The 14238-nt window shown below is 39.6% G+C and overlaps 1 protein-coding gene across 4 annotated transcripts in view; it reads right to left on the bottom strand.

Annotated features, from left to right (window-relative positions):
• Positions 1 to 727: 727 nt before the first annotated feature.
• Positions 728 to 14238, bottom strand: part of cep162 (centrosomal protein 162) — a 29573-nt gene continuing 16062 nt past the window's right edge. The window contains exons 22-28 of one of the 4 annotated variants that reach the window (XM_058396141.1): positions 12787 to 12891; positions 12145 to 12390; positions 4290 to 4918; positions 4080 to 4221; positions 3761 to 3859; positions 2642 to 2776; positions 728 to 2571 (exon numbers count right to left, since the gene is read on the bottom strand). In XM_058396141.1, coding sequence (XP_058252124.1) covers positions 2350 to 2571; positions 2642 to 2776; positions 3761 to 3859; positions 4080 to 4221; positions 4290 to 4918; positions 12145 to 12390; positions 12787 to 12891 — 1578 coding nt within the window. In that variant the 3' untranslated portion in view covers positions 728 to 2349. The remainder of the gene's footprint in view (positions 2572 to 2641; positions 2777 to 3760; positions 3860 to 4079; positions 4222 to 4289; positions 4919 to 12144; positions 12391 to 12786; positions 12892 to 14238) is intronic. The other 3 variants (XM_058396140.1, XM_058396138.1, XM_058396139.1) reach the window with 3 other exon arrangements.

Raw genomic sequence — 14238 nt, 5'->3', positions numbered from 1 at the left:
AAACCTATTAATCTAATCTATTAATTTCAGAATGAATTTTCAGTCAACTTGCACACCTAAATCTCAGATGAAACAATTTAGCTATGTGGATATTTGTGGTGGTGGTAGCGCCAGTGGTTAAGGCTCTGGGTCATTGACCGGAAGATTGGGGTTGAAGCCCCAGCACCGCCAAGCTGCCACTGTTACTCCAGGGGCACTGTATCATGGCTGACCTTGCACTCTGACCCCAAACCTCCAAGGATGGGATGTGCAAAGAAAGAATTTCACTGTGCAGTAATGTACATGTGACAAATAAAGGCTACTTAAACCTCCCCTCAAATCTTCTGGGCTTTGAGACACTGCTAAGCTGTGACTACATGATTGTAGAGTCATAGTGATGAATCATTTTAATTTCATAACTTAATCATTCATTAAGTAAGCTCCTAGTCAAAGTCACTGTGGATGTGAAACTCGTCACAGGAGTACAAGTCAAGAGACAGGAAATTTGTGAAGACAGGCTCACAGAGATTTATGGGACGCTGTGTACTTGGTAATGTGCCAGAAGTCAACGTGATCTTATTTCTTATTGAGCACTTCTCGAGAAAACAAGTCCAGGTGAAATTAGGATGAAAATGCAACCCATTGCATGCAGAGATATCGATTGGTCCCCAGACACAATGAGCACAGAAAGACGACCAGTGACAAAATAGCTTTAATACATTCAGCAAACCTGTTGCTTTTCATTCAACCTAAAAACATACAAATGACTTTTGATCAGTACAAATAGAAAATATATTTCAAGTTATTTTAAATAGTGTGAAAATCATTTTTTTTTTTACATAAGTAATGTTAATTCATAATAAATTAAACAATGAGAAACGTCAGCATTCAGTATTGTACATGTTTTTTCTTTTTTTTTTGAGGCTTACTAAAACATACCAATATTTTGGTAAATGTGTAAAATATAAGCACAGGGGTTACTGCATGAATACATTCCTAGTATTTAAAACCTTTACAATTGTTGTGTAGCAGACTTGTCCATTATTCAAATCATATGCCATAAAAACTTAAATCTTAGTGTTAAGTCTCATTTCATACCGTTCAGCAACTCTCCTGCCCTATCAGGCTGAAAAGAAATTCAGCTTGCACAAAGCAAAGTGTGGGACTGGCTTTAGTTCATACACAAAGAAGAGTTTTCTAAGGCTGGTCTGTAGAGGTTCATCTTTTAAAATAACTGTTGTACAGTTAAAAATGAGAAAAATATTACCTGGTCTTTTCCCAGTCTTCTAGTTTGGATAAGGCTGTGCCCATGATAGCTTCTGATTTCTGTTCTAGGCTGAGCCCTGTGTGGTCTGCTGTTGCCAAGGTTTTCATGTGTTGTGTGTACTGAGATGCTTTTCTGCTCACCAGGGTTATAAATCATACTTATTTGAGTTAGTAAGGTGTTCCTGTGAGCTCAAACAAGTCTTTTTAGTCTGCAGATGTTTTGCACAGATGTTTTTTGTACCATTCTGGGCAGATGGTTATGTATGAAAATCCCAGGATATCAGCAATTTCTGAAATACCAGCCTATCCCCTACCAACAACCCATGTTACATTCACAAAGATCACTATTCTTATGCTTGATGTAAATATTAACTGAAGCTTTTTACCTGATGGTTTTAAGCATTGTGCTGCTGCCACATGAGTAGATAAAAGTGGAGATGTTCAGGTGTTCCCATTAAACCGGACAGTGAGAGTATAAACCGGAAACGTGTTAGTTCACTGTGATTACTTTCAGTTGTAACTACACTACCGCTCAAAAATTTTGTGATCACTTGCATATTTCAGGTTGATATCTTGTGGGAGATGCTCCAGGAAGTGAAATCTCATCAGATTATCTTGAAAAATTGACAGCTAGGATGCCCAAGCTGTAATTGCTGCAAAAGGTGTTTTTTTTTTTGATGAAGACAATGTTTGAAGAAAACATTCATCATTTCCACCAAAATCATAATTTCTAACTCTGACATGTCAGCATGTCCTGTTCTTTTGCTATATTTTCTATTCAGACTAATTTTGTGTGTGTTTCCTTGGAAAACAATACAATTTTGAGTGATCCCAAACTTTTGAACAGTAGTGCAAACCGTAATGTTGTAATGTAATATTTTCCAACTTATGAAGAAATGTGTAACAATCTCTATGAAAATACAAAACATTGCTGTGGCACCAATTAATCAGCCCTACCAAGGACTAGTACAATTCATTCAATCTGTATGTTTTATTTATATTAGTTTGAATAGTGCTCTCCAGAGTATTCAAGTGCATTCGCATTGTTAACAGAGTCTTCCAGATATACCTGAGTGTATGCTTAGTTATACAGAGAACCCTATATCAGTATCTGAGATGCCGGAATATACAGCCAGCAGCAGAAGTGTATTGCGTGGCAGGAATCACTACACCTTGCTTCTGCAGCTCTCGAAGCACATCTAGTATAGAGTCCAGCTCCTGTCTGAAGGCCTCCAGCTCGCTGCTCTTCCCCTGAGCCAGTCTCTTCCAGCGCGATACTTCTGCCTGCTGTTCTTGCTCTACGACTAAACGTGTCTGAGCGATCATCTGCAACATGAAGGAAAGTAATTAATGCTTTGTGTCTGTATAAATGTATAGTTAGGTTTAACATACATACCTGCTGTAGTTCCTGCTCACGTTGATTGTATCGGAGCTCCATGGTGTGGATTTTGTGTTCCAAGCTAGCAAAGTGTCTCAGCTCTGGACTGTGGGCCTCTTTTGCCTGCTTCAGCTCTTCTAAAAGCTTTGTCAGCTACACACACACACACACACACACACACACACACACACACACACACACACACACACACAAGCACACAGATTACATTCATTATCAAATGATTGACAGCACTGATTTAGTGTTACATTAACACTGGTTAATAACTGCAGTTATTTTCGGTTGACATATTTTATCACTCGCTAATCACTTGAAAACAGAGACTTTAAATTTCAGATAATCATGCACGAACTATTTGAGTCTAGTAAAACTTAAATCTCCTTAATTAAATATAAATAAAGAGATTTAACATGTATGTATAACTGTACATTGGTCATAAATATATAAAAATATATTTATTTATAATAACTACTGCACCCCTGCACATAAATCTTCTACTCCCCCTGTATATATTATCCCCATAGCTGTACATCTTTTATAATTTATTGTAAATATACCATTATTCACTTCTGCTTAGTTGCTAACTGCATTGGCTTTGTACATGTACTTTGCACAATGACAAAGTTGAATCGAATCGAATCGAATCTAATCAGTCTGTATTATGTGCAGAAAGCTGTATACAAGTCCTAGTGAATTACCAGTTAACAAACAATAACACATCAGAACCAGGGCATTAATGGTACCCTGAGGTTAAATGTGTTTAACTCTTATCTCAGCTTTTATACATAAGCCTGGGCCTTTTGATAAAAGCTGCAATATGCTATAGTAAGAGATAAACAGTAACTGATCATTGATTCTCCATTACTGAACTCATCTATACCAAACACCTAAATTGACCAGATTATAAGAGGCACACACCTGAGCAAATATGTGTGAAAGTGAACGAATGCTTATACATAGCATTAAAAATGAGAGGAATTAAGATAAAAGCCCTTAGAAAGTACTTCAGCTTGATGCATAAAGAATGAGGGGAAACAAATTACAGAATAAAGAAGTAACTCTGCATGTGGAAACATTACTAAAATGATTCAGTGAGGGAGATTAAAAGAATTTGATTACTTGGTTCTGTAATGTTTCCTCTCGGAGCTTAGACAAAGCGAGAGCCTCTTTATTTCTTTGTAGTTCCTTCAGTTGCTCACGCAAATGCAGTACCATGACCTGAAATCACAAAAGGTTTTATTTTAATACAATAATCCATTTTTAAACAGTAATTGAACTAAACTGAATTTGCTATATAAATAAAAATGGCTTACTGTAAAACTATGATTAATTATTGTTTATTATTATTTCCAAATAATTAGAACTGGCACAAACTGATTTCATCACCATGAGCAGATCTGTCATCATTTATGTGCAATTGTAAATTGTAAAGCCGTACCTCCTGTGATTTCACTTGATTTGCGAGTTCAGCTACTTTGGAAGAGGAGTGCTCCAGGGCGTGGCAGGCCACCAGACGCTCTATTTCTCTTTGGTGGTCAGCTTTGAGCGACGCCAACTGTTCCAAATTTCGTTCCTGAGCCCTAAAAACAGCACATTTTTACTAACACACTACCAATATGACCAGTTCTTGACCAGTAGTTTTAGATACCTCTGGAGTTCAGCATGTGCTTGTGTGGCAGCAGCCTGAAGTGAGGCTCTTTCTTCTAACCACTGTTGCTCCAGCTGCTCCTGTCTGACCTTCAGCCTCTCATTCTCCTGTTGCACCTCGGAAATGTGGGAGCCTGAGAAATCTCCAGGCTGATAATCTTTTTCATCCTGTGTAGATGGGAAAGTCTCAGCCAGGAAAAGGGAGTGCTCTTTGCCTGTCTGTTTGGACAGAGCACTGGACCTTTGTAATTTTGGGCTAAATAACATGCTCTTCCTCTCTCTTTGCAGCCGCTCCACGGTACGCTTCAGCTCCTGGATGGTGCGGCTCTTGGTGCCAAGCTCCTGGTTCAGGCGTTCTATCCGGGTGCTGTGTGCTGCTTCGGTTTGCTTCTGGTGTCGAGATGGCTTTTCGGGCTCTGCTGAGGAATGAACGTGTTGCAGCTGCTCTTTTAAAGTTGCCACTTCGGCCTTTAGAGTGTTTATTTCACTCTGGTGCAGTTCCTTTAGTTGTTCCACCTCATCTTCTGTGTGGGACTGGATCTCTGACTTCTTAGAGGAGCAGTTATGACAAGCTGGACCTTGCTCAGCTAACCGCTGTTCCAAATCAGAGATCTGCTGCTCATACTGGAGCTAGAAAAAGAATTAGAGATTTGTAACCAGCATTGTCTCAAGACTGCAAATTTAAATAAGAGCATAAAATTTGGGAATACTGGTTATAAAAATCGATACAAAAAGATTATTATGTATATAAGCCTGAGCCAAAAGTTATAGACAAGTGTTGTGGTTAAGAAAAAAAAAATCAATTGTTTAGCAATATATAAATGTAGTACCAAGCCATAGAATGTACTCAGAAAGATTTATATTGCAAGGGTGAAGAAATCAAAATTCCATTATCATATACACTGGGCTAAAATCTTTATTTTAACCATGCATTTTATCCATTTCACACTCAGAAGTTACAGTTGGGTCCATAAGCATGAAATGAAGCAATCAAAATGTGAATGAGAAGGAATGCACTGTTGAGCTCAGCAACAGCAAAATGCCTAGATTCTTTGCTTGGTGAAGAAAAACCCATTTACAACATCTAGCCAAGTTAACACCACTCTTGAGGGCATATCACTGCCAAAGTCTACATTCAACACAAGCCCTCAGAAGTGTCAACATAGACAGTTTATTTTAAGATGTAAACCACCGGTAACACTGAAGAACAGAAAGGCCAGATGAGACATTGCTGGGAAACAAAAAGAAAAGAAAAAAACCCTGCCCAGTACTATTACAAGATTCTTTGTGCAGATGAAAACAAAATTAACTTGTACCAGAATGATGGAAAGAGTAGAGTATGGAGAAGGAAAGGAAGGGCTCATTACCCAAACTGTACCACACCATCTGTCAAACATGGTGAAGAGTGTGTTATGGTATGGGTATGTATGGCTGCCAATAGAACTGGGTCAGTTGTGTTTATTGATGATGTGACTGCTGACAGAAGTAGCGTTGTGAAGTATATAGCACTAAACTTTCTGTTCAGATTCAGGTATATGCTAAAAAGTGCCTCACAGTACAGATGGATAATGACCAAAAAACATGCCCTGAAAGCAAACAAAGCTTTCTTAAGGCAAAGAACTGCCAGAGCAGTGGTAGCTCAAGTGGTTAAGGCTCTGGGTTCATGACTGGAAGATCACGGTTCAAGCCCCTGCGCTGCCACTGTTGGGCCCTTGAGCAAGGCCCCTAAACCTACCCTGCTCCAGGGGGCTGCAACATGGCTGACCCTGCAGTCTGACCCGAACCCCTGAGGATGGGATGGTGGTGGGGACATCTGCCTGAGCTAGGGACAGGGGTTAAAGGTGTCCGAGAAGACTTCAGTCAGTTGTTCTGCACAGGCTCTAAACACTTGGCCAGGGATGCCATCAGGGCCAGCCGCTTTTCATGCGGTCAGTGATGCCCCTGAGGATGGGATATGCGAAGAAAGAATTTCACTGTAAAGTAATGTATGCGTGACAAATATAGACAACTTAACTGAAAGAAATGGAATATTCTTAAATGGCATCTGACCTCTTACTGAATAAAAAACTGAAGGCAGGAAGACCCCAGGACAAGCAGCAACTGAAAATGGCTGCAGTAAAGGCCAGACAAAGCATCTCAAGGGAAGAAACCAAAAATTATTTGGTGATGGCAAGGGTACCAACCTTCAAGAAGTCATTGACTACAGAGGATAAGTATCAAAATATTAAAATAATCTAGTTATGTATTTATTCTATTATTTAAACATTTATAAGTATGTTAGCTTGTCCAATTACTTTCGAGTTTGTGAAAACATATGGATTATTTCTAAACCGTTATTTAAATATTTTTGTTAATCCCCTAGATTTAATGCTGAACGTCTACACTTGCTTTACATCTTGATTGCAAATCTACTGTGGTGGAGGAGAGAGAGGCAAAATTATAAAAAAAGCCACTTATGGAAGTGGCTGTAGTTCCTCCCTGTCACACAGCAACTTCTAACTAATTATTATATATATATATATATATATAGGCATGTTTAAAGTACTGTTTTTGATAATGTACAGTACTGCAAAACCGGTTTTATAATTTCTATAGTGCAAAGATGCCAGGTGGATAACAGTGAGGTAAAGTAAATGTACACAGATATTACAGTGTATCTGTGTGACCAGATGTTCAGTAAGGAAACAACCACAGGGAAGAAGCGATTTCTCAGTCTGTTTGTGCGGGCACTAAGACACCTTCAGGATGGACACCTTCAGGAGGAGGGTAAACAATGAATGATTCGGTGAGAGGCGTCTTTGATAAAGCCTTTTGCCCTCTGCAGGCAGCATTTATTGTAAATGCTCTTGATGGTGGGTAGCTGAGTGCCAGTGATACGTTGGGCAGTTTTCACCACCCACTGAAGGGCTTTACAGTCTGTAGCTGTGCAGTTGCCATACCAGACTGAGATGCAATTGGTGATGATGCTCTCAGTGGTACAGCGGTAAAAGTTTACAAGAATCTTGAAACAGAGGTGGGCCTTTTTCAGTCTCCTCAGAAAATAAATGCGCTGTTGTTGCCTTTTTAACCAGGAAGGAGGGGTTCATGGACCAGGTGAGTTCCTTGGAGATGTGGACACCGAGGAACTTAAAGCTGGGCACACGCTCAACAGCAGCTCCGTTGATGTGAATGGGAGCATGAGTGCGATTCCCAGCACGTCTGAAGTCCACAGTGACCTCCCTTGTTTTCCTGGTGTTGAATTCCAGGTTGTTGTCCCAACACCAAGCCACAAGATGCTGGATCTCCTCCCTGTAAGCTGTCTCATCTGATTAGATGGGCCTCTGATTAGGCCCATCACTGTGGTGTCACCTGCAAACTTGTTAATGCTATTAGAGGCATGTACAGGTATGTAGTCATGGGTGAAGAGGGACTAAAGGAGAGGGGACAATACACATCCTAGGGGAACTCCAGTGTGGAGGGTGTTAGGTTGTCCAGTCTGACAGACTGTGGTCAGTTTGTGAGAAAGTCCAGAGTCCAATTTCAGAGAGGAGTAATAATTCCAATCTGTTTAGGTTTTAAGATTAGCTTGGATGGGCTGACCGTGTCAAATGCTGAACTAAAGTGAACAGCATCATGACGTAAATGTTGGGGATGTCCAGGTGAGTCAGAGGAGGATGAAGCGCTGTGGAGATGGCATCCTCTGCTGACCGTTTGCGGTGATAAACGAACTGGTGTGGATCCAGAGTGGGAGGTAGACAGTCTTGGAGGTGGGTGAGGACCAGCATTTCAAAGCACTTTGCTATGATAGGGGTGAGTGAGACCGGACGAAAGTCAATGGGTGTGCTTAGAGTGCTTGCAGAGTGCTTAGGCACAAGTACGATGGTAGCTGACTTAAAGCAGGTGGGGACATCTGCCTGAGCTAGGGACAGGGGTTAAAGGTGTCTGAGAAGACTTCAGTCAGTTGTTCTGCACAGGCTCTAAACACTTGGCCAGGGATGCCATCAGGGCCAGCTGCTTTTCATGCATTGACCCTGTTCAGAATAGCACACACTTCAGAGGTGGACAAAGTGAGTGGCTGCTCGCCTGGGAGTAGCTCAGCCTTGAGCATGGGTTCCATCCTCCCTTTTTCAAAATGAGCATAGAAGTGATTTAGCTCGACTGGCAGAGCTGGCAGTAGATGACATGCTGGGTGGTTTGTGGTCAGTGATGGCCTGAATCCCTTGCCACATGCGCCTTGGGTCAGCAGAGTTGAAGTATTCCTCAAACCGCTGTTTGTTGGCTTTGCATATTCCCCACAGATTGGCCCTGATGACGCTATAGGCCTTCCTGTCACCGGACCTGAAGACTGTGTTGCGTGTGAACCTCCCGGTTCATCCAGGGCTTCTGGTTGGGGAACAAAATGATTGTTTTCTGTGTGGTCATGGTCCACACATCTGTTAATATGCTCCAAAACAGAGTTGGTATAGGTGTTAATGTTGGTGTCTGAGTCTATGGTGGCCTGGTTAGTGAATTCACTCCAGTCAGTGTGTGAAAACTTCTACTGGAGAGCAGCATCAGCCACATCCAGACAGACTTTCACACGGGTTTCACACATTGATGACTGGTGAGTACTTGGGGAGCAGAAACAATGAAAGATGGTCACAGATTGTCCAAGGTGGGGTAGAAATATGACTTTGTAAGCATCAGCCACATTTGTGTATACATGGTTCAGGGTTTTATGTCCTCTAGTGAAGCAGGACACATTCTGTTGAAACTTTGAAAAACTCAGAAGTGTGTCAGTGTGGATTTAGCCTGAACTTGGCTCATAGCCCTCTGCGTTTTCCTCTTTTTTCTTCAGTCTCTGCGCCGGCGCTGGACTCTTCTGATTGGAACAAGGGGCACGATGTGTGGCGGCTTCATCACAAGCGCCAGTGGTAACTGGTTGAAATTGAAAACGTAGTTTGAAACAGTTTGCATACACTTAACTGATGTTAAGTAACGACTGAATGTTGTATGTTAGCTACTAACTGTAAATTAGTAGTTTTTCCTGAGAGCCCATAGTGCCTGAGGCTACATATTTATGTCCTTTGAAAAATGTTAAATAGCAAACCACAGCAGGAACACAACACTTACCACAATTTTCATATGATAATTACACACAATTTATATTATAAAGTGTTAAAGATATAAACCACTAAATGATAACCAGAGCTACAATATCAATAAAGGTTTACAATAAAAAAAAAAAGTAAATCTTTAGAAAGAAGCTGCACGCAAACAAGGTTGAAGTGCCTTGGGATTTAGAGCTTTAAATAGATATGCAGTTTTCACTGTCTGCATCTCAATCTGCTCTCAGTGATTTAATTTCGGGATGAGAACACAGGAAAGAGCTTGAAGTACATTTTCATTTTTAACATCTGTGCTGGTTAGTTCAAATTAATCTGAGCCACTAAATTACTGCAAATAACTGCATGACCTTTAAGCAAATGTATAATACTTAAAAAAGGAGGAAAACACCCTTATGTCTGTCATATATTCCACACTTCACTCTTTAGATACAGAGGTGTAAATTGCTGTTCAACTACTGACCTAGTCTTTATTTATTCCCTTTTATGCCCTTGATCATAATACAATATATACACGTCATAGATGATGCAGCATTGTGAGCCTGCTGTGCTGCTAATGCTGTGCTGCTACTGTTCTTCTGTAGCACAGTCCTTTCTGAAAAATGGTTCTGTAAGTGGTTACAGCACAGTTCCTGAGAAGAAAATCACTGCAATGAGGAACTATCATTACTATTAGGGTGGGTTGGAATAGCTACACATGAGGACAGACAGCACAATTTTACAAAAACCCCTCATGTAACCAGAAAGGCTAGCCTGTCTGCCTTTAGCCAGCCTCTGGATCTAGGAGAATAAGGCTGAAAAAGGAGAGTGGTTTGTTTTATGATGTACTGAGATATATGCTTGAGTCTTTCATCACCTACTTTTGTGTATTGCAGTATGTTGGGGATTTCTCTCATTTCCACCTCCTAGGTGTATTTAACAGACCTAAACCTATTGCTTGCTTGGGATCAATGCCCATGCAAGGCTTTGTACAAGTTTGGCTCCCAGGTTGGAAGTGTTCTTAACTCTCTGAAGAAAAGTCCATGCACAGTGCTCTAAAGGATTTATAAAAACTATATAAGCAATTGACATTTCTTGTCTTCATTCGAGTTCAAATGCAGAAAGACCAAAAAAAAAAAAAAAATCAACATATTTGGGGATATTTTTATACCTAATGTAGACTTAGGAGTAGTTTTTTACACATTACTTTTAGTAATGTTCTTCTAGGCTGTATGGAAGTGGAAATAACTGTAATTAATCAACTGAGTAATTAGATTACTGCCTGCAGTGTTCCTTCCTATTGCTATTTCAAAATAAAGTCAATGCTGTGCACTGGACATGAATTTATGAATGAATATTGTGCTCCATGTCTGTCACGTTTTATTCATAACGTTTTATTATGAACATTGGCTCCCTTTAACCCAGCTTAAACCAAAATAAAATAATGTTTTAATGTATCCGATACCATGGACCAAGAAGCAATAGCTGTAGAAATACACTATACTGTATACAATTTACTGTCTGTGGAGGTTCTAATGTTCTTCCATTGCATGTGTTTCTTCTAGGTTCTCTGGTTTTCTACCATAATAAGCATGTGGAGTGGCAACTCAGAATTGTCCCTAGGTGAAAATAAGTGTGGGTGGTGTTCTGCTATGGACTAGATGGACCTGAAATCTAGGGTTAAATCGAGTTACATGTGGAAAACATCAACAAGCATATCAATTAAACTGCCTTTATAAACTAGTCAATTTTGTATGCAAGTATACAGTTTAGTGTTTTACCACATCTGTTTTAAACTTAATGTACATGGAAAAGTGAGACAGTTTATCAGTGTCATTCATCATAAAATAATCTTTGTTTCTATGGAAACAGCCTCTATAAAGCATCACTGTGGTCTGAATCATAAATTGTGGAATAGAACACATAAGCATGCTGAACTTTTGCATTTGGCATGAAACGTTCATCATACATTTCACTCATACAAATGGACAATACAGCAGGACCAGGAAGGGTCAAATTATTCTTGTTTTCTGTCTTTTAGGTTCTGTTCTTTAAAATAAAAAATAAAAAAATCCACCCAGGTATGTGTTAAATCTATATATTTACTACACAGTATATTATATTAATATGTATAGCATAAACAGTGGTTCTCTTGATCCATCTTAAATGACCAATAACATGATTTTTAATTTTTTTTGTTATTTTAATATCTGAATTTAAACAGCTTTAAAACAGCTGGACAAGTAGTGGGGCCTTTTACAGCATATGCATGTGATGTGTATTTGCAGTTTATTTGCGGAAAATACAACATTCATTCTTCAGTCTAAGGTTTACAGTAACTGAACACTTTCTTTAAGAAGAACACTATACCAATACTGAGTAGGACCTCCCTTTACTCTCAAAAATAGCTACAAGGCGTTTTAATTATGTGGATTTATTTAGGTGCAATCTCTCAATGTAAATTCGGTAACTGAAGTCCACTGAAGAATGCATTGCCATGTTCATGAAACCAGTTTGAGATGAATTTTTATTTCATAATCATACTGATGGGTAAATTGTGGCCATGAAGTGAATATTGTTCAGCAACAATATTCAAATATATAAACATTCTCTGCTTTGTGTTTTAAGGGTATGGTTTTATCATTTTGTAAAATGTTGTATAAATTTTGTTTTTAGCCATTTAGTATTTAGCCAGAAAACCAGTAAAATAAGTATCTATGCAAATGTGTTTCAGTACTTTCAAATAAAAATGACTTTTAGAACAAGTAAGATTGAAACAGCTGTTTTTCACACCTTGATCCTGTGAAAGTGCTGCTCCATGGCTCTGAGTGAGCGTTTGGCTTCTTCATCACGGCTCTCAAGCTCAGCCTCTAGTCTGTGGATACGTCTCTCCAGCAGGGCAGCAGAATGAGAAGGCTGAGGAGCTGCACATGGATAACTCTCTCCTTCCTTTTCTCCACCTGCAGCTGCTGCAGCAAACATCAGTGCAGGCAGAGAGTTTGGGTGCCTACGGCGGAGAATCTCCTCCATTTCTTTCACCTGACACAGAGATTTGAGGATAAACACTAAATGATCGCACAAGGATTCTTAAACACAGATGTGCTTTAAAACTACAGCATTACAGCCACATTACATGCCAAACTATTGCTAAATAAATTTCAAGGTAAAACATGCAAACACGTCTGGCAAGAACATTCAAAACTTATTATGCAGTACTTTTCATGGCACAAAAAGTAGGCAATAAGTTCTCTTTATACTCATGCACTTTTATCCTGAAATTCAAGGATATTTCACTGTGCAATTAAAAGTGTGAGGAAAGCAACCCTGACGTGCAACGTGTCCTGAATAAACAGAAGCCACAGAGTGAGACAGCTTCCCCCCAGGGAAAAGAAGCTCAAAGGACACATGGTAAAACTCTGCTGAGTGCAGGTATACCTGTCGCTCAAGATCCTGAATTCTCTTGGCCTCTGCAGCCCTCTCCTTTACTTTCTTCTGCTGTTGGTTAGCTTGCTTTGCTACCTCCATCTTCAGCTTCTCCACCTTTAAGAAACACACATGTTGCATTCCCTCCAATGAATCACAACATCATGATGGGCATAATGATCACAATGACACAATCACCATCTGACACTACACACCACTGTGGTATTTAATAATTTGAGTCATTTTGGTAGTGCACCCTGCATACAAAAAAAGTCACTAAGAGCCCAACTCTCTCCTACAATGCTACCCCAAATTCTGCTGCACAGCAGATTTCTTAAATTTAAGCTGTATGTTATACATAACCTTATGTAATGTATACTTTATAAACATACATATTAACACATTAACTAAAAGCAAGGAAATGACCAATAGTAATTAATAATAGTAATTAATAAGACTACTGCATGCATACATTGGAAACAGATGGGTAGGCATTATTTGCAACCTCTTTGGTTCAGTGTAAGTTAAAGGCATATATTTATACAAGTTTCATTTTTCCTAACAATTATATTTCACTAAACACGTTGAAGACGTTGAAAGAATTCTATTTTTCCCATCCAGACAGTGTAACCCCTCAAATACGGTCATTGTAGACTACTGAGCGACATGATGAGTAGTTTGGCTTTTATATACTTTCTTAGGAACGACTTGATTTATGCAGCTCAGTGGTAAAATACTGTTTTAAAGCTTTGGGAGTGAGTTCAAATGATAAAGCCAGCAAAAAAAACCATGCCTCCCACACATCATCAAACAGCTTACATCAGAACTTTCCAGTTTAAACCTTGTGAAGCAAACATATGTCTGCTGACTAATGATTTGTAAAGGCTCTGGGGTGCTGTGTATTCAGTATGACCTACAAGTGAAATTAGATCAACCAGAATGGGTTGGAATCTTGTTGAATATAATATGTACACTGAACAGACATAACATTAAAGCCCCCAATAAGTTTATAATAGTAAGAAATTAAAAATAAATTAATAAATAATAATAAACGTTTGACTAACAGGGTAGGATGGTAAACTTATTGCAGCATTCCACAGTATTGCATAGATGTGTATAACATTTGAGTACTCAACAAGCCAAATACGAGTCTTCCAGATCACAAACACACACAAACACACACACGTCCTCTGATCCTCCCTCTGCGACGCCTCAAGTTGAAGAACGCTCTGAAAGGCGGGGAGGAGCCGAAGTCTGCCACGGTTTTTAAAGCGGACTGAGGCGATCACGAATTTGTGTATAGTTTATGGAGAATCGCAGAATTTTTAGGGGGGCTGAATAGAAATGTTAAAGCCCCCCTAAAAATGGTCTAGCGACGCCCATTCCGCACACGCTTTCCATGCGGCGTAACCTGGTGTAGACAATGAAGATGAAGCAGTTTACGTGGGTCATCTATTCTGAAAG

Source organism: Hemibagrus wyckioides, linkage group LG01 (assembly GCF_019097595.1).
Source record: "Hemibagrus wyckioides isolate EC202008001 linkage group LG01, SWU_Hwy_1.0, whole genome shotgun sequence".
NCBI classification, from domain to species: domain Eukaryota; kingdom Metazoa; phylum Chordata; class Actinopteri; order Siluriformes; family Bagridae; genus Hemibagrus; species Hemibagrus wyckioides.
The sequence above is the reverse complement of the archived record's forward strand: the minus strand, read 5'-3'. Positions and strand labels throughout refer to the sequence as shown.